This window comes from Macrobrachium rosenbergii, chromosome 1 (genome assembly GCF_040412425.1).
Source record: "Macrobrachium rosenbergii isolate ZJJX-2024 chromosome 1, ASM4041242v1, whole genome shotgun sequence".
Lineage (NCBI taxonomy): Eukaryota > Metazoa > Arthropoda > Malacostraca > Decapoda > Palaemonidae > Macrobrachium > Macrobrachium rosenbergii.
The window spans coordinates 27,176,492-27,196,491 of NC_089741.1; the positions used below are offsets into that span (position 1 = coordinate 27,176,492).

General features: G+C 40.2%; 2 protein-coding genes across 2 annotated transcripts in view; both read left to right on the forward strand.

Annotated features, from left to right (window-relative positions):
* LOC136839881 (ice-structuring glycoprotein-like) overlaps positions 1-16,758 on the forward strand; it is a 69,598-nt gene extending 52,840 nt beyond the window's left edge. Inside the window, exon 4 of the mRNA XM_067106193.1 lies at positions 16,617-16,758. Coding sequence (XP_066962294.1) covers positions 16,617-16,758 — 142 coding nt within the window. The remainder of the gene's footprint in view (positions 1-16,616) is intronic.
* A 17-nt stretch (positions 16,759-16,775) lies between these two features.
* The window catches only part of LOC136845057 (teneurin-m-like), a 98,400-nt gene continuing 95,175 nt past the window's right edge, over positions 16,776-20,000 (forward strand). The window contains 2 exon segments of the mRNA XM_067114900.1: positions 16,776-19,476; positions 19,479-20,000. The exon segment at positions 19,479-20,000 is cut by the window's right edge and continues 2,399 nt beyond it. Coding sequence (XP_066971001.1) covers positions 16,877-19,476; positions 19,479-20,000 — 3,122 coding nt within the window. The 5' untranslated portion in view covers positions 16,776-16,876.

Consider the following 20,000-nt stretch of genomic DNA (forward strand, 5'->3'; position numbering starts at 1 on the left):
GCCTTGATTATATGCTGTAGCGGCAGTATAAAAAACTCGATTGCGCCGAAGAAACTTCGGCTCATTTTTTACTTGTTTATGGATAAGCCGGGAGTGACGGCGACTGCTTATATTAATGAAGAGGAGGCAATAGTTTTTTTTTTAATGTCAGGTTTTGTATTACTGTCTATTGTATTTCATGAAATGGCGTGAGGTGAATTTTGTTCGTCGGAAATGACAGGGTCTGTATTGTTAATGACGCATAGAAAATTCTGAATTTCGTGAAATGTTGATATGAGGACCCATTCCAGTAGAACATTTTGTATTCAGTGAAATTATTAAACGGTTGGGTCAACTTAATCATGGGGTCCAGAGAGAGGGAATTGTAGTTTATTGCAAATTCGTAATTATACATTTCTTGGAACTGCGTTAATTATGCCTCGTCGTGATAAAATTATTTTGTGAGTATTTAGCAGTTCCAAGATTTAACTGATTGATTATGGCTACTAAAAATGAAAAATAAAATGTTTGACGCCAACTTTAGTAGCCATAATCAATCAATCAAATCTCGGGATTGCTAAAGATCCCAAAAATAATTTTATCTCGGGGAACGGTAATTATATTTCTTGAATTTTTAGTTTTCTGTAAAAGAAAACTGTTGAGATGACTTTGTCTCCGTCCGCACTTTTTCTGTCCGCACTTTTTCTGTCCGCCCTCAGATCTTAAAAACTACTAAGGCTAGAGGGCTGTAAATTGGTATGTCGATCATCCACCCTCCAATCATCAAACATACCAAATTGCAGCCCTCTAGCCTCAGTAGTTTTTATTTTATTTAAGATTAAATTTAGCCATAAGAGTGCTTCTAGCAACGATGTAGGATAGGCCACCACAGGGCCGTGGCCGAAAATTTCATGGGCCGCGGCTCATACAGCATGATACAGAAGCCATCGAAAAGTAGATTTATTTTCGGTGGCCTTGATTATACGTTGTAGCGGCAGTACAGAAAACTCGATCACGCCGAAGAAACTTCGGCGCATTTTATACTTGTTTTTTTATTTCATTTAGTGAAGTGTTGTGAAGTATTGCGGATATCAAGCCAAACAAAGAATGTCACAAAGAAAAGAAGGGAAGGGGGAATGTCGGCGGTTAGTTCAAACAACAGGGAACGTGCTACGAGTATCAAATATTGAGAGAAATCTCAATAAATGGACGAAAATTGTATATAAGAAAACTTTGACAGCCCGCTCCGGTTGCGACTCTAATTTTTAACATTTTGTTTTACTTTTGTGTTAATTTTTTTTGGGGGGGTGGGGTTCCAAAATGTGTATGAAGGTGTATGCCTCAAATACGGCATGTGTATTTATTTGCATATATAAATAATTACATACATACACACATATATATGTATATATATGTGCATATATATATGTGCATATTATATATGAGATATATATATATATATATATATATATATATATATATATATATATATATATATATATATATATATATATATATATATATGTATATATATATATATATATATATATATATATATATATATATATATATATATATATATATAACTGCCCATGTACAATCTACAAATAAAAACACGTGTATACGTTTGCACAGCCATTCGGTTTGCATATGTGGAACATGTAGAACTCAATTGATTGAAGCTCTCGTGCATTCAAAATTGTGTATATCTCCTGTGCAACCGTTTGCGCTGGTAATAATAGCATCCAGTATTTTCCACCGGCCAAAAAAAAAGAGAAAAGAATTGAAGAGCGATTACACCCGTGTTTGTGTATGACAGCTCAGTAACATGATGAAAAGCGTAATTTCCGCAAATAACGTCTTTGCGGGCATAGTAAGATGCAGACTCCTTTTCCCGTTTTCTAAATCTTGGGCGGAGTAAGATGCCGACCTCTGTTCCCGATTTCTATATCGTGGGCGGAGTAAGGTGCCGATTCCCGTTCACGTTTTCTAAATCGTGAGCGGAGTAAGATGCAGACTCCTTTTCCCGTTTTCTATATCGTGGGCGGAGTAAGGGTTGGATTCCTTTTCCTGTTTTCTAAATCGTGGGCTGATTAAGATGCCGACTTCTGTTCCCGTTTTCTATATCGTGGGCAAAGTAAGATGCTGATTCCGGTTCCCGTTTCATATATATATATATATATATATATATATATATATATATATATATATATATATATATATATATATATATATATATATATATATATATATATATATATATATATATATATATATATATATATATATATATATATATATATATATATATATATATATATATATATATATATATATATTATATACATACATACATATACACCACACACACACACACACGCGCACGCACACACACATACACACAAACATGCAGCGTTCCCAATTTGTAATGCTTTATAAGAGAGAGAGAGAGAGATAGATACAGATATATACATATACAGTACATATACTTGTACAGACACACACATGCAGCGTTCCAGATTCGTAAAGCTTTGTGTACGTGTGTGTGTGTGTGTAAGAGAGAGAGAGAGAGAGATAGATAGAAAGATATTCACACACATGCAGCATTCCAAACTCGCAGTGCTGTATCAGAGAGAGAGAGAGAGAGAGAGAGAGAGAGAGCACCTTCTTCTCAAGCCTGTGTAGGCAAAGCAAAGAAATCGTCCATTTTCATAAGAGCGGCGAACCTCGCTAGCGCGAAAGTTACGGGAAAACTTTGGCCGGCGGTTTTGTGTTACGCGTAAGCATATACATGCAAAGGATGGTGTTTGTTTTTTGTTTTCCGTGAGGCTATATAAAGTTTCCTCTCTCTCTCTCTCTCTCTCTCTCTCTCTCTCTCTCTCTCTCTCTCACAGCACTACGAATTAGGACGTTGCATCTCTCTCTCTCTCTCTCTCTCTCTTCTCATACAGCATTACAGAATTGGAACATTACATCTCTCTCTCTCTCTCTCTCTCTCTCTCTCTCTCTCTCTCTCTCTCTCTCTCTCTCTCATACAGCATTATGAATTGGAACGTTGCATCTCTCTCTCTCTCTCTCTCTCTCTCTCTCTCTCTCTCTCTCTCTCTCTCTCTCTCTCTCTCTCTCTCTCTCACACACAAACACCGTCCTCTATCTGAATCCATTTAGTTTTTCTGTCTCCCATAGTAAATTCTCTCTCTCTCTCTCTCTCTCTCTCTCTCTCTCTCTCTCTCTCTCTCTCTCTCTCTCTCTCTCTCTCTGTGCATCGGAGAAACTGCTGACGTAAACGACGTGGCTCAGAAGGCCCGGGAAGCAGGGGAGAAATAAAGAATTTCCGAAACTTTGCATACTTAAGTATGCACATCCTCTTGACCCAAAGGTTGTGCGCGCGCAAGCACACCACACACACACGCTTACATACTTGCATACTTACAACTTCGCAGTAGGCATAGGTTTTTTTACCGTGTTTTATTTCTTGTTTATTTTGTTTGCTTTGTTGGGCTTGAAATAAACAGTAAACATACTGTCATATTTTCATATTTGTGAGTATGAATATATATATATATATATATATATATATATATATATATATATATATATATATATATATATATATATGAATATATATATATATATATATATATATATATATATACATAATTATTGAAAGAAACATATACATAGAAAATAACGGTAATGATAACCAGTGTTTAATTTCCACCAATTCCAGAGTTATTCCTATTTTTCTTATTCTCTTTTCATCTTCGTCTCTAACCCTTCTTCTTCTTCTTCCTCCCCTTCTCTCTCGTCTTGCCTTTTCCGAGTCGCCTTGAGACTTGCATTCCTTTGAAACGCCCCTTCGTTTCTTCCATTCCCTCAATTCCATATTCTCTCTCTCTCTCTCTCTCTCTCTCTCTCTCTCTCTCTCTCTCTCTCTCTCTCTCTCTCTCTCTCTCTCTCTCAAATCCATATCATTTTCTTTCAGCATTTCTCTCTCTCTCTCTCTCTCTCTCTCTCTCTCTCTCTCTCTCTCTCTCTCTCTCTCTCTCTCTCTCTCTCATGTATTCTGCCACTCACTATTTCTGTATCCTACATCCTCCCTCCTCCCCCTACCACGTTTTTCCCTCATCCTTTATCTGTTCTTAAATTCCCCCTTCCCTTATGCTATATTTGATCCCCTGCCTCTCCCCTCAGTCTGTAACCCTGCACCTTCAGCCCCCCCCCCCATATCATATGTCTCCCATCATCGTCCCCGCAGCCTGTATTCTTTTTCTCCCTTATCCTTCATCTCAGTCTGTATCCCCCTTCCATATTTCCCCCTCCTTCAGGCTATATCCCCCTCCATACCTCCCCTCTCCTTCAGGCTGATTCCCCCTCCATACTTCCCCTCTCCCTTCAGGCTGATTCCCCCTTCCATACTTCCCCTCTCCCTTCAGGCTGATTCCCCCTCCATACTTCCCCCCTCCCCTTCAGGCTGATTCCCCCTCCATACTTCCCCCTTCCCTTCAAGCTATATCCCCTCCATATCCCCTCCCTTCAGGCTATATCGTGCCACATACCCCTCGCCTGATACCATAACTGACCTCTTCATTCCCCTCCCCTTAGAGTATATCATGTCTCCCCACTTCTTCCCCTCCCCTCATTTCCCCTTCCCCTCGTCCTGTATCCTGTCTCTACCCAGCAACTTGTATCCCTTGACCCTCCTACTACTCCGTTCTCCTCGAGGGAGTTGAGGCCAACTCCAGCCAACTTTTTGCTTCTTGAAAACTTGGCGGACGTAATTCTACGAAGAGAAACAAAAATTGTGTTTATACCTTCGTTGATAAAGTACTTTTTGAATTACTCTTGTTAGCGCGGTGCTCGAGAAGGGGAAGGGGAAAAGAGAGAGAGAGAGAGAGAGAGAGAGAGAGAGAGAGAGAGAGAGAGAGAGAGAGAGAGAGAGAGAGAGAGAGAGGGCTGCGGTTCTGAAATTATTTGTGTTGACTTTTAAAAGTGGAGGTAGAGAGATAATATTTTTGTAACTTCCTGTTAGAATAATGATAAATATGATTTTATTGCCATGGGTGGTTATTGTAGAATGAAGGCGATATAATAGTATTGTTTCCCGTTACTTAACGAAGAAAATTATTTTAGCATAATTAAAGAAAATTACCTCTGCAGTCAGAAAACAACCTGACTGATTAATTGCAGTGATGCTAAAGAAGAAAAGTAGTTATTTTTAAAACTGTCACTTCTTTTGTTAGAATTGAACGAACAGAAATAGGGGTCTGTGTTTCTCGGAAGTCATTTTCTTGCATGGCACACTGTAGACGGTACTTTAATGAGAGAACTGCCTGACTTTGATTATTGAAATGAAGCTAGAGAAGAAAAATAGATATTACTAAAACTGGCACTTCTTTCGATGAGATTAAACGAACAGAAATATTTATAGGTATGTCTCTCCCAAGTCATTTTCTTGCATGGCACACTGTAGACGGTACTTGAGGTTCATAAGCCCTAGCTGCAGTGCTTTCTGCCTTTTTAATTTTTATTCCTGGTCTTTGGTGGCTTCTGTCTTGCCTGTCCAACTTCTTTAACTTTACTTTGCCTTTTAGATTGGTCTGTGATAATGATAACTTCTTGTGTCAGTGCGGAGGAGGCCGATGGGAGAGGCAGCTTCGTACCCTTATCAAGTTCCTTAAAAAAAATATTCACCGTTGAGGGAGGACTTTAGCTTATTATTATTATTATTATTATTATTATTATTATTATTATTATTATTATTATTATTATTATTATTAAATTAAATAATAATAATAATAATAATAATAATAATAATAATAATAATAATAATAATAATAATAATAATAATAATAATAATAATAATACCACTGCAATTTTTTGATCGAGACGGATTTTCGGAGGGGTCAGAAAAAGTGAAGGGAGGGATTGGAGGGGGAAGGGGGAGGGGGAGGGGGAGGGGTGGTCCAGTACCAATATTCAGCGCGAGTGTCGTTTGAACGCTGATCGGATTTTCTGCTACTCTCGTCGCGTGGTAATGCGTTTCAGCGCTAATCAAACGCTTTTACCATTCTGCATGGTAAGTTCTCTCCCTCCCACCCCCAGGCTATTTTCTTTTTTTATATTTATTTTAGTCCGCCGAAAAGTGCTGTGTTGTGTTTCCCGTTGCTACCGAAGTGATAACTCTCTCTCTTTCTCTCTCACTCTAAGACACCGTCGTTTTTGTTTGAATCCATTTACACTCTCTCTCTCTCTCTCTCTCTCTCTCTCTCTCTCTCTCTCTCTCTCTCTGTAAGACACCCGTTCTTCTATTTAAATCCATTCTCTCTCTCTCTCTCTCTCTCTCTCTCTCTCTCTCTCTCTCTCTCTCTCTCTCTCTCTCTCTCTCTCTCTCTCTCTGTAAGACACCCGTTCTTCTATTTAAATCCATTCTCTCTCTCTCTCTCTCTCTCTCTCTCTCTCTCTCTCTCTCTCTCTCTCTCTCTCTCTCTCTCTCTCTCTGTAAAACACTGTCCTCTTTTAATCCATTCTCTCTCTCTCTCTCTCTCTCTCTCTCTCTCTCTAAAACACCGTCCTCTACTTTAATCCATTCTCTCTCTCTCTCTCTCTCTCTCTCTCTCTGTTAGCCAGCCGCTTGTCAGTTCGGAAGCGTATTTTTCCAGCGTTAGTCTTCGCACCTGGCTGACTCTGCATAAGCTGTTTTGTCTCAAGGGTATATAAATAGCTTCGCCTGGATTGATATTGTTTGTTATAGGTGCTTTTTAGATCTTTTAGAGTTTCATTTTCCTTTTGGAGGGGTGAGGGGAGGTTCATTTTCATTTTGGAGGGGGGAGGTTCAATTTGGTCTTGGAGGGTGAGGGGAGGTTCATTTTCCTTTTGGGAGGGTGAGGGGAGGTTCATTTTCCTTTTGGGAGGGTGAGGGGAGGTTCATTTTCCCTTTGGGAGGGTGAGGGGAGGTTCATTTTCCTTTTGGGAGGGTGAGTGGAGGTTCATTTTCCTTTTGGAGGAGTGAGGGGAGGTTCCTTTTTCTTTTTGGAGGTGCGAGGAAGGTTCATTTTCCTTTTGGAGGGATGAGAGGAGGCTCATTTTCATTTTGTGGGGTGAGGGAGGTTCATTTTCCTTTTGGGAGGGGTGAGGGCGGGTTCATTTCCTTTTGGAGTGGTCAGAGAGGTTCATTTTCCTTTTGGAGTGGTCAAGGACGTTCATTTTCCTTTTGGAGGGTCGAGGGAAGTTTATTTTCCTTTTGGAGGGTGAGGGAGGCTCATTTTCATTTTGAAGGGGTGAGGAAAGGTTCATTTTTAGAGTAGAAATGTAAGATGAAATTTGGCTGGTAAAAATAAAACTTAGTTTTAGTCCTGTCAGAGAAGGGAGGTAGGAATAGACTTAGTTTTAGTCCTGTCAGAGAAGGGAGGTAGGAATAGACTTCGTAAATTGGCAAAGAATAAAATAAGACTTAATTCAATTTAATTTATTTAATTCAGGTTCTGATTTTGATATACTGAAGGCTTATCGTGTATTAATTAATTTTAAAAAAATTTTTGTTTGTCCTTAAATGTCACGTTTATGTAGTAAAGGTGTTATATTAGAATGTGATGGATCATTTTGCAAAATGTATTCTTAGTTATTTGGGTGTGCTTATGTATATGTATAATGCATATATATATATATATATATATATATATATATATATGTATATATATGTGTGTGTGTTATATGTATAATGCATATATATATATATATATATATATATATATATATATATATATATATATATGTGTGTGTGTGTGTGTGTGTGTGTGTGTTTGTGTGTGTACTACTGCTATCCTGTACTATCCATTCTGAAAACCAGAATTATAAAAACATAATAATAAAAATAATGTACAAAATTCCTCCTCCTCCTCGTCCTCCTCCTCCTCCCTTCCCATTCTACCCCCTCCTCCTCCCCTCCCCCTCCTCCCACTATCATTTTCATTCGGATCAAGCCCTTTGCGCATTTGGCGCTTATTCAAGAGCCGGACCTTTCGTAAAGATCGATGGAGATTTCGCTAATGGATCCTTGTAATAGATCGCTTCCTAGTCCGATAAACATTTAGCATTGGAAATCTTTTATAAACGCCTTAGTTAAGTCATCTGTCATGCATTATTGACAACCTACATTTAGGATTTCCATTCTTATTTTTTTTTGGGGGGGGGGATGAGAGTGGCGCTTATCTCTGCATGTGAAAGTAGCATTGTTGAGTATGCAGATATGTTGAATGCAAAGAACCTTTCGTAATGCCTACAGTACACCGCATGAGTTGCACTGACGGCACTACAATAGAGATTATACGGTACCTTTAGTAATGCCTACAGTACACCGCATGAGGTGCACTGACGGCACTACACGGTACCGTTAGTAATGCCTACAGTACACCGCATGAGGTGCATAGACGGCACTAGCCCATTACGGGGTCTAAACAATAGAGATTATACGGCACGCTTCTTTAAAAAAAAAAATTAATTCGGCCGTTATGGGATGACCTACTCATGATTCAGTAATTAGAACTAATTGCTCTTATTAGCTCATGCATAGTTGATTAGTCATTTAGGACAATAACGGAGCGGTGGTTGTCAAAACGTAGAAAGAATTTTTTTTATTTGCAAATAGAAATGTGTGATCAGAGAGATTTTTCTTCTATTTGCCAATAGAAGTTGTGTGATCAGAAAGATGTTTCTTCTATTTGCAAATGGAACTGTGATCAGATAGATATTTCTATATTTGCCAATAGGAATGTGTGATCAGAAAGTATTTTTTATTTGTAAATAGAACTTGTGTGATCAGAGAGATTTTTTCTGTTTGCAAATAGGACTTTTGTGATCAGAGAGATTTTATTCTATTTGCAAATAAATAAAATCTCTCTGATCACACATTTTTCTTCTATTTGCAAATAGAACTTGTGTGATCAGAGAGATTTTTTTCTGTTTGCAAATAGAACTTGTTTGATCAGAAAGATTTTTTCTATTTGCAAATAGAACTTTAGTGATCAGAAAGATTTTTTCTATTTGCAAATAGAACTTGTGTGATCAGGGAGATTTTTTTTCTATTTGCAAATAGAACTTGTTTGATCAGAAAGATTTTTTTATTATTTGCAAATAGGACTTGTGTGAACAGAAATATTTTTTTCTATTTGCAAATATAACTTTTGTGATCAGAAAGATTTTTTCTATTTGCAAACAGAACTTCTTGTTTAATCAGAAAGCTTTTTATTATTTGCAAATAGAACTTGTTTGGTCAGAAAGATGTTTTTTCTATTTGCAAATGGAACTTGTGTGATCGGGAAGATTTTTCTGTTAGCAAATAGAACTTGTTTGATCAGAAAGATTTCTTTCTATTTGCGAATAGAACTTATGTGAACAGAATCCTCATTCTGTTTTACGAGAGAATTTTTCTCTCTCTTGTGAGAAAGTTTACTTATGCTACTCTCATCATGATGGCTGGGTGGTTAAAGTCACTGTCTGTCGGTGTTTCTAAACCAGGCCACGGTTCGAATCCTGGCCGGTGTAGAAGCACTTAGCAATTATAATTCCCCTTGGGTGTAAGTTATTCCCAAAGCATAGTGAATTCGATAATAAACGATGTTTGTGGATTATTATTATTATTATTATTATTATTATTATTATTATTATTATTATTATTATTATTATTAATACAACTGAATATCATTATTATTATTATTATTATTATTATTATTATTATTATTATTATTTTTTAATACAACTGAATAACATTTTTGTTATTATTATTATTTTTATTTTTATTTTTAATACAACTGAATAACATTTTTGTTATTATTATTATTATTATTATTATTATTATTATTATTATTATTATTATTATTATTATTATTATTATTATGTTATAATTTTTAATACAACTGAATATCATCATTTTTGTTATTATTATTATTATTATTATTATTATTATTATTATTATTATTATTATTATTATTATCATCACGTTGTAATTTTCAGTACCACTGCATATACCATCACGCCCTCTCACGCCCTTTCTCTCTTCTCCCCTGCAGCACCAGCTCCGGATGGGTCAGGGCGGAGGGCGCCGCTTCTCCCCCCTGCGCCTGCCCTTGGGGGCCTCAGATTCCTCCTGGAGAAGGTGTTCCTGGCGTTGCACAGCCGTCGTCTTCGTCTGCGTTACGCTCTGTCTCGCTGCCACCACTACCTTCCTCGCCAGTAAGTCGGGGCCTTTCTTTTATTATTATTATTATTATTATTATTATTATTATTATTATTATTATTATTATTATTTACCTCCATTGAAAATTGTCAGCTGTTGGATATACCTGTGTCCTCAGTACTATTGATTTTGTTTGAAACATTAAAAGATATGTTACGACAAACAGAGATGGCAGAAGTATTACCATTTAATTGGCAGAGGTATTAACAATTTTATAATCATTCCCAGCGTACACTGATTGGCAGAAATATTGCCAGTTTTTTAGTCATTCCCAGTTTACATTAATTGGCAGAAATATTACCAGTCTTTTTATTATTCCCAGTTTACATTAATTGGCAGAAGTATTACCAGTTTTTTAATCATTCCCAATTTACATTAATTGGCAGAAGTATTACCAATTTTTTAATCATTCCCAGTTTACATTAATTGGCAGAAGTACTACCAATTTTTTAATCATTCCAAGTTTACATTAATTGGCAGAAGCATTACCAATTTTTTAATCATTCCCAGTTTACATTAATTGGCAGAAGCAGTACCGATTTTTCAATCATTCCAAGTTTACATTAATTGGCTGAAATATTACCAACTTTATAATCATTCCAAGTTTACATTAATTTGCAGAAGTATTACCAATTTTTTAATCATTCCCTGTTTACTTTAATAGGCAGAAATATTACCAGTTTTTTAATCATTCCCAGTTTACATTAACTGGCAGAAGTAGAAGTATTACCAATTTTTCAATCATTCCCAGTTTACATTAATTGGCAGAAGTATTACCAATTTATAATCATTCCAAGTTTACATTAATTGGCAGAAGGATTACCAATTTTTTAATCATTCCCAGTTTACATTGATAGGCAGAAATATTACCAATTTTTTAATCATTCCCAGTTGACAGTTACTGGCAGAAGTATTACCAATTTTTCAATCATTCCCAGTTTACATTAATTGGCAGAAGTATTGCCAATTTATAATCATTCCCAGTTTACATTAATTGGCAGAAATATTACCAATTTTATAATCATTCCCAATTTACATTGGCAGAGGTATTACCAATTTTTTAATCATTCCCAATTTACATTAACTGGCAGGAGTATTACGAAACATTTTAATCATTCCCAGTTCACATTAATTAGCAGAAATATTACCAATTTTCTAGTCATTCCTAGTTTACATTAATTTGCAGAAGTATTACCAATTTTTTAATCATTCCCAGTTTACATTAATTGGCAGAAGTATTACCAGTTTTTTAATCATTCCCAGCTTACATTAATTGGCAGAAGTATTACCGATTTTTGAATCATTCCCAGTTTACATTAAAGCGCGTAGACTTGTCCTCAATGATATTTAATCATTCCCAGTTCGCATCAATCGTCAGAAGTGTTGCCACTCTTTTTAATCACTCCCAGTTTACATTAAACTCGCCCTTAATGATATTCTTAGGAGCCGAAAACTTCTCCACCTCCCGGCCACCTCCAGTAATAACATTCTGTTGCAATGCAACTCCATTAGCTTCTCTTTTTTGCATTGCTCGTCTGTCCGCGATATTACATAGAGATATGCGGGTGTCATGCATGCGAAAGAGCTATCTGCTGCGCACCTCTCCCTCTTCCCCTGTTTTGTTTTGCATTTTTTGTGGCTGGGGTGCTCTGCTGTTGTTGTTGGTATGAGAGAGAGAGAGAGAGAGAGAGAGAGAGAGAGAGAGAGAGAGAGAGAGAGAGAGATGGTGGGGATTGAGGGAGAACGCTAAATAACATGTATGGATGGACAAGAGGAAGACAGAATGCATTAAGGGAATGAGAGAGAGAGAGAGAGAGAGAGAGAGAGAGATGGTGGGGATTGAGGGAGAACGCTAAATAACATGTATGGATGGGAAAGAGGGAGACAGAATGCATTAAGGGAATGAGAGAGAGAGAGAGAGAGAGAGAGAGATGGTGGGGATTGAGGGAGAACGCTGAATAACATGTATGGGAAAGAGGGAGACAATATGTATTAATGTAATATAGAGATAGAGAGAGAGAGAGAGAGAGAGAGAGAGAAAGGGTGATGACGGTGGGGATGGAGGGAGACACTGCTAAACAACATGTATGGAAAGGAGAAAGACAAGAATGTATTAAAGGAGGGAAAGTACAGTTCGGTATTAACTTGGAGGAGGTGACCAGAAATAATTTATTGATTGATGGCAAATTGATAGGGGACGGAGAGAATGGAAGAGAACCTGAGGAGGAGAAGTTGCAAGTAGCCGAATTGAACTTGTCATCAAATTGACTGATAGCCAAAAGTGGCCGGGTCGTGTTGGAAACGGAGTCTGAGGAGGAATTAGGATTAAGAGGGAACAGGGGAAGTGTCAAGGAGTTGGTACCACAGAAGGGTCCATTTTGCGGTCCTAGTTAAGAACTCTGTTGGTGTAGGAGTTAGTGGGTGGAGTTAGGGGCGGGGTGGGGACAGGGGAAGAGGATGGTTGGAGACCCTAGGGAATGGGGAGGGTGGGGGTGGGGGTCTAGGTTCATTTCAGAGAAATGAGGTGGGTGATCAGGGGCGGGGTGGGGACAGGTGAAGGGGAGGTTGAGGTCCTAGGGAATGGGAAGGGAGATTTCAGGGAAATGGGGGTGATCCAAGGGACTTGTTTTCAGAGTTGTTGGTGTAGGTGCGGGAGTTAGTGGGTGTATTAGGGGCGGGGTGGGGATAGGGGAAGGGGGGTTGGGGTCCTAGGGAATGGGGAGGAGGGGGTGGGAAAATGGGGTGATCCAAGGGACCAGCGAAGGACCCAGGTCCATTTCAGAGAGAGAGAGAGAGAGAGCGAGCCTTGCAAGGGTGGAGACGAAGTGATACAGAGGTAATACGGTTGTCATCAGATCCGTGATGTTGTATAGCAGATCTCCAATGCATATCCCATATGGCAGAGGGTGGCTGGACACCTGTTAGCAGTTTGGGGAAAACCCCGATTTGCATATATATGAGATGGGGAAATGATTTCGGGTTTGGAACCCGAAAAGATGCAGCGGCAACTCAGGGGGATTCATCAAAACTTCCTTGCAGTGAGGCGCGTAGCCAGCGTGTGTTGATGCGGTGCCGAATAAAAATATGCCTTTGTCATCGTTCGTGCTTTTGCCTTTGTCGTGTAGTCCATGCTTCCCCCTTTTTTTAAAATTTATTTGAATGTGTTTGTGTATGTATGTGTGTATGTGTGTAGGGGGCTCGTTTAGTGCTGTGTTATTTTTGGAAGGGGTTTATTTGACTGCGAACGTTGCCACAAACATGCATGCAAAAAAAGGAAAGGATATTTTCGGCTGGTGTGTTATATTTCCGTTGCATGTGTGTTTTGTGCCGTTAAACCTTTTGGAAAATAGCCGTGTTTGATCTACTATTTCAATTATCACTTTTCCCTTACTCTCTCTATGTAGAGAGAGAGAGAGAGAGAGAGACCTGTCGATTCAGTCGTCAGCTTCCAGCCACTCCTGGAGTCGTATCATCTCGCATGTCATTCTGTCATTAATATCCTCTTCAACTCCGCGGCATATTACCTCTCCTCTCTTATCTCCCTTTCTGCTCTCCCTCCTTTTTTTCCCCTTTTTTTCCTTTATTCCCCATCTCTTCTGCCCTATCATATTACGCTGTTTCCCCCTACGTGTAATAAGGACTCGCTGTATGCATCTCGATCCTTATTTGCTCCGGTGAACCTTTCGAAGCATACGCTGGTCTCATTTACTCATAACACTAACGCTCTCTCTCTCTCTCTCTCTCTCTCTCTCTCTCCCAACCCTACCCCTCTTCCCTTAACCCCCACCCACCCACCCACTCCCAAACCAACCCATGCCTCTTCTATATTCTTTTATAGCCATTTTTTTTTTCTCTTATTTCTGTCACTTTCTTCCTCCACCACTACTTCCCTAATTTGCCTTTCACTCAAAGGGCAACAAATTATGCATATAAAAAATTGTCAAAAGAGACTTATCATCATCATCATCTTCATCATAATCGTTCATCATCATCATCTTCATCGCCATGGCAGGAGCAGGAAGATCAATAACTTCGTTATTGCCGTCATTCATAATGCTAATTCCAAATGACACATTAATTTTGCCATTTGTCATTAGGTTTTCCCCCTTCGTCTCTCTCTCTCTCTCTCTCTCTCTCTCTCTCTCTCTCTCTCTCTCTCTCTCTCTCTCTCGTTTTACTTGTAATTTTGATATCTCGTTTTACTTGTAATTTTTATATTTACTTGTAATTTTGATATCTTCTCTCTGTATTTTACTAATAGATCTCTCTCTCTCTCTCTCTCTCTCTCTCTCGTTTTACTTGTAATTTTGATATCTGCTCTCTGTATTTTACTAACAGATCTCTCTCTCTCTCTCTCTCTCTCTCTCTCTCTCTCTCTCTCTCTCTCTCTCTCTCTCTCTCTCTCTCTCTCTCTCTTCATTTTAATATTTATATTTCCTGTCTCTTTCTTTGTATCTTTCTTGTGTCATCCCTCTTCCCCTTTTATTATGGACGCTGTCGTCTGTTTGTGCTTTTCCCTTTAATTTTACTAGTTGTTCTCTCTCTCTCTCTCTCTCTCTCTCTCTCTCTCTCTCTCTCTCTCTCTCTCTCTCTCTCTCTCTGTTTCCCTTTAATTTTGGCATCTCTTTTTCTCCCTCCTAGTATGCATGTGTATGTATATGTATGCATGAATGAATGCATTTTAGTGTACATCTATAGTTTTCGGTATTCACTGGTCCGGACGTTTTCAAAGAGTATCTCGTTGCTTTTTTATAGTTCCTTTCCTCCTCCTCCTCCTCCTCCTCCTCCTCCTCCTCCTCCTCCTCCTCCTCCTCCTCCTCCTCCTCCTCCTCCTCCTCCTCCTCCTCCCTTTGCCGGTCGCATCGAATTCTCTTAGTGGGGAAAGTAGATTACAGGAGGAAAAAAAAAAAGACATGGAAGATACTAAAAATTTTATTGGATCTTTTTCTTTATACTTATTAAAGACCTGCCATAAGTTTATGTATATGTATATATATATATATATATATATATATATATATATATATATATATATATATATATATTACCAGTACCCTGAGGAGATATGAAAAGAACAAAAGAAAGAAACGACTGGCATTTCTCGTAAACAAGACGAGTTTAGAATTAGCAATACATATGTGTGTATATGTATTCACACATACAAACACACACATACATATACAGTATGTATATATATATATATATATATATATATATATATATATATATATATATATATATATATATATATATAATATATATATATATATATATATATATATATATATATATATATATATATATATATATATATATATATATATATATATATATATATATATATATATATATATATATATAGATTATTTGAGATTAAAGCTGACATATTTATGACCTGTTCTTTATCTCTTGTTGATGTTATCAATCTCACATTATGAAATGTTACTCATCTTTTTAGATACATTTAGTCAGGGATTCTTGTCCTTTTCAACCCCGTTCAGCACAATTCAAAGAATCACTCAATTGAAAATAACCCTGAATTTTTTCTTTTTTTCTTTTACTCTTCGTCTTTCCAGTATTATTCAAAGAATCACTTAATTGAAGATAGACTAAATTTTTTTTTTCCTTTTCGTCTTTCCAGTATTATTCAAAAAATTACCCAATTGAAGATAGACTAAAATTTTTTTTTCTTTCTTTTCGTCTTTCCAGTACTATTCAAAGAATTACTTAATTGAAGATAGACTAAATGTTGGGGTTTTTGTTAACTTTTCGTCTTTCCAGTATTATTCAAAGAATCACTTTAATTGAAGATAGACTAAAATTTTTTTTTTTTTCTTTCTTTTCGTCTTTCCAGTATTACTCAAAGAATTACTTAATTGAAGACAGACTAAATTTTAGTATTTCCTATTCATTTTCGTCTTTCCAGTATTATTCAGAGAATTACTTAATTGAAGATAGACTAAAATTTTTTTTCTTTCTTTTCGTCTTTCCAGTATTATTCAAAGAATCACTTTAATTGAAGATAGACTAAAATTTTTGTTTTTTTCTTTCTTTTCGTCTTTCCAGTATTATTCAAAGAATCACTTTAATTGCAGATAGACTAAAATTTATGTGTTTTAGTTTCCTTTTCGTCTTTCCAGTATTATTCAAAGAATCACTTTAATTGAAGATAGACTAAAATTTATGTGTTTTAGTTTCCTTTTCGTCTTTCCAGTATTATTCAAAGAATCACTTTAATTGAAGATAGACTAAAATTTATGTGTTTTAGTTTCCTTTTCGTCTTTCCAGTATTATTCAAAGAATTACGTTAATTGAAGATAGACTAAAATTTATGTTTTAGTTTCCTTTTCAGACATATTAAGAAAAAAGCCTAATTTTTTCTTTTTCCCTTTTCCTTTTCCAGCCTCGCAGGTGAGTGGGTGGCAGACCACGGAAACCTGCCTGGAGGAGGCGCCCAACGAAGACACCCAGCACCAGAGCATAAGCTCGTCTTCGCCCGCCCTCAACCTCCCACCCCCACGTCAGCCCTCCACGTCAACAGGTAAATCCTTGCCCACCTCCTCCTCCTCCTCCTCCTCCTCTACCTCCTCCCATACCTCCTCCACGGCCCAGGACGCCCTGGACGGGACCCCTTGGGCATCGTTCATCCATTCTTTGTCGAGCATGAGTGTCAACGTAGCGCCCTCCAGAGCCTACGTCAGTGCACGCCTCCTCCGTGGCATGAAAATTATTCCTCACGTTGTTCGAGCACTTCCCCATTACTCCTCGTATCCTCCTCCTCCTCCTCCTCCTCCACCCATTCCTCACCCCCTTCCTCACCATCCTCAGCATCATCCCCCCCCTCCCCCCTTACCTGCTGTGTACCTGGCTGGACGGATAGTCAGCAGCAGTAGCAGCACGAATCCCGCACGATCAGATCAGCACCTGAGTAAAGATGATGGCGATGACGATGATGACGATGAATCTGATGATGTTAATTCTGACGCTGTTGTTGGCACTGCTGCTGTTACTACTGCCGCACCTGCTGCTGTTACTGCTGATGCTGATGTTGCTGCTGCTGCTGCTGCTGTTTCTGCTGTTCCTCCTGCTGCTGCTGCTGTCCATGGCTCTCAGCAATATTTGTCTTCTCCTCCTCCTCAGAGTGATTTAGATGATGTTGTGCATGCTGCCAATTCCTTATTGTTTCCTCTAGTGGATGTTTCCGAGTATCCCGCAGGTACCCGCCTCGAGGGGCATCACCATCTGCTGCCCTCCCACGATGACGTCACGCGAGTATCTTCAGCATCTTCCAGCAGCCACCGAGTAGTGCCGGAGTCCACGGGCAATAAATTAAGCGCATTAGATACCAGAAGTTCCGGTATTGATCTAGGGGCGGCAGGAGGGGGAGGAGGAGGAGGAAAGGAAGAGGAGGAGGATGGAGAAGTCCTCTCTCCTCCTCCGCCGCCGCCGCCGCCGTTGCTGCAGAAGGAGGAAAACCACATTATATTAAATCAGGGTAATGGCGTCTCCGATGGCACCCAGGAAATACACAGGCCATTGGGCGCACGTAACCCCGCCGGCGTCCACGCGCGCCACAAGAGGTCAGCTTTATCCCCTCCTTCTCTCGGCGGCGAGGATGAGGAGGGCGCTTCATTTCCGTCTCCCTCTACTCTGTCATTATCATCCTCGCCATCATCATTCCATCCTACTTCTGCTACAGTGTCACATCCGTCTGCCGCGCTATCATCCTCCTCCTCCTCCTCCTCCTCTTCTTCTGAGTACGTGCTATCTTCTCTCGACTCCTCTTTCTCCTCCCCCTCCCCTTCCCCTTCCGAACATCTTCGTGATGCGTTTGTCTCAGAATTCTCATCAACAGTCCTCATGAATAAGCAAGTGACATTAGAGGCACCGACAAAGACTTCTCTGGGAGAGGAGGACGCCCCTACTGACGCAGCAGCTACTGATGTAAATTCCTTTCCTCCCCTTACTCCAACGACCCTGCTCACTCACACGCCCGACGATACAGCAACAGAAGCACCGGCAGAAGAAGAAGAGGTGTCACGAGATGCCTTCGCTCCCGCTACCGCGAAAAGTAGCCACCCTTCTTCGGCAGAAGCGCCGCTCGAGTTACTCGCATCCCATCACTCCGAGCGAGGCCATCATCATGAAGAGAGGATGCCTGGGGCTCGGGGAATGGATGAGGCCATTCGCGAGGACGCCGCCTCCTCCTCCTCCTCCTCCTCCTCTTTCCTATTACGTGATCAGGCAGACTCACCTACTTTAGATAAACAAGCGGGGAGCGCCTCTCCCTCCCGCTCCGAGATAGAAGTCATATCGGGAACGCTCGATAATCCATCTCTGGCGAACACTCACACCGCCTCCGCGCCCGCACCATTCAAGCGAGAGGAGAATTCGTCTCAGGAGAACGCCCCGGTCCATGACTATGAATACCAAGTGACTCCAGAGACACTGCCGCCGCCCCCCAGCGCGCCCCTCGTCTCGCCTTCATTCGAGGCAAATCTCGCAACTGAGACCTCGGACGGGGAAACATTACCGGGACACGCCCACCCTACCCAGACCCTCTATCAACCAGATATTATGCCTGAAGAAGACGCAGGAGAAACAGAGCCACTCCCACCTCTGGCTCTGCCCCTGGCAATGCCCCCTCCAGTGACTCCCACTTCGTCGTCCAACGAAGGAGGATTTTTCTGGCCCACGAAATTAATGAATTTCAATTTCTTCGGCGGAGGTGGGGAGAGCCCTTCGGGAACGAAGACCTTGAGCCCTGAAACGCAGACCTTTACGGTATCGAAGGATGTCAACGGGAGGGCCCTGGCAGACGAGCCCGTACCCGTCGGGGGCACCAGCGCCCTGGACGGCACCATTCATCAAACGGCTTTAATCGCACCTGTTGATACACCGGGTCTCCTGTATCCCTCCCCAGCTGTTGCAAGCTCCCTAAAAGCAGTGACAGCGACAGCCGTAGTAGGAGGACCGAAAAATCCTCAGGCAGCCGGAACGGCTATCTTGATGAGCCCCTCCTTAGATGACACTATAAACCGGGAGCATATGGGCGTTCATAATCCAGACGTGATGGCCGCAGGAAAAGATTTTCAAAATGAAGACAGTGTAACGAGGGAACCGCAAGGCACGGCCGGTGCGGGCCATGAAGAAGAAGAAGAAGAACAAGGGGATAATTTGGGAAGGGACGTTGAGGAAGGAGGTATGATAGGAAGCGTAGAAGAAGAAGAAGAGAAGAAGAAGCACTCGGAGACTTCGAAGGGGAATTAAAGGAGGCCTTTCGGACGGAGGGGGAAGAGAAGGGTCATCTGGAGACGGTGGATGGAGAGGCAATAACCAACCAAGAGAAAAAAGTCGATGGAGAAGAATCAACTGCAAAGGGAGAGAGGATAGCCTCCAGCGGCGGCGGTGGCGGTGGTGGTGGGGTTGGGGATGAGGAAGACCCCGAGGGAGAGGAGGGGTTGGTAGGGGGTCACTGGGAAAAGGAAGTCAAAGAAACACAAACAGCAGAAACTTCTGTGAACTCGTATCGAGCTGACCGCCAGAAAGGGGGAGATGGACCCGGAATCTTACATCAAGATTACCCATCTGACCAGAGGGATTACGGGTCGGAGATATTTCCCAGATACGAGGGGCAGGAGGAGGAGGAGGAACACGCCGAAAGAAATGAAGAGGGTAAATCGGAAGACACAGTCAAACATTCCAGTTTCCAGACAAGTTTAGATGACGGCTTTTCGAACGGGACCGAAGGAGGTCATTCCGGTCATTCCATTCCTGTTAGGGAAGA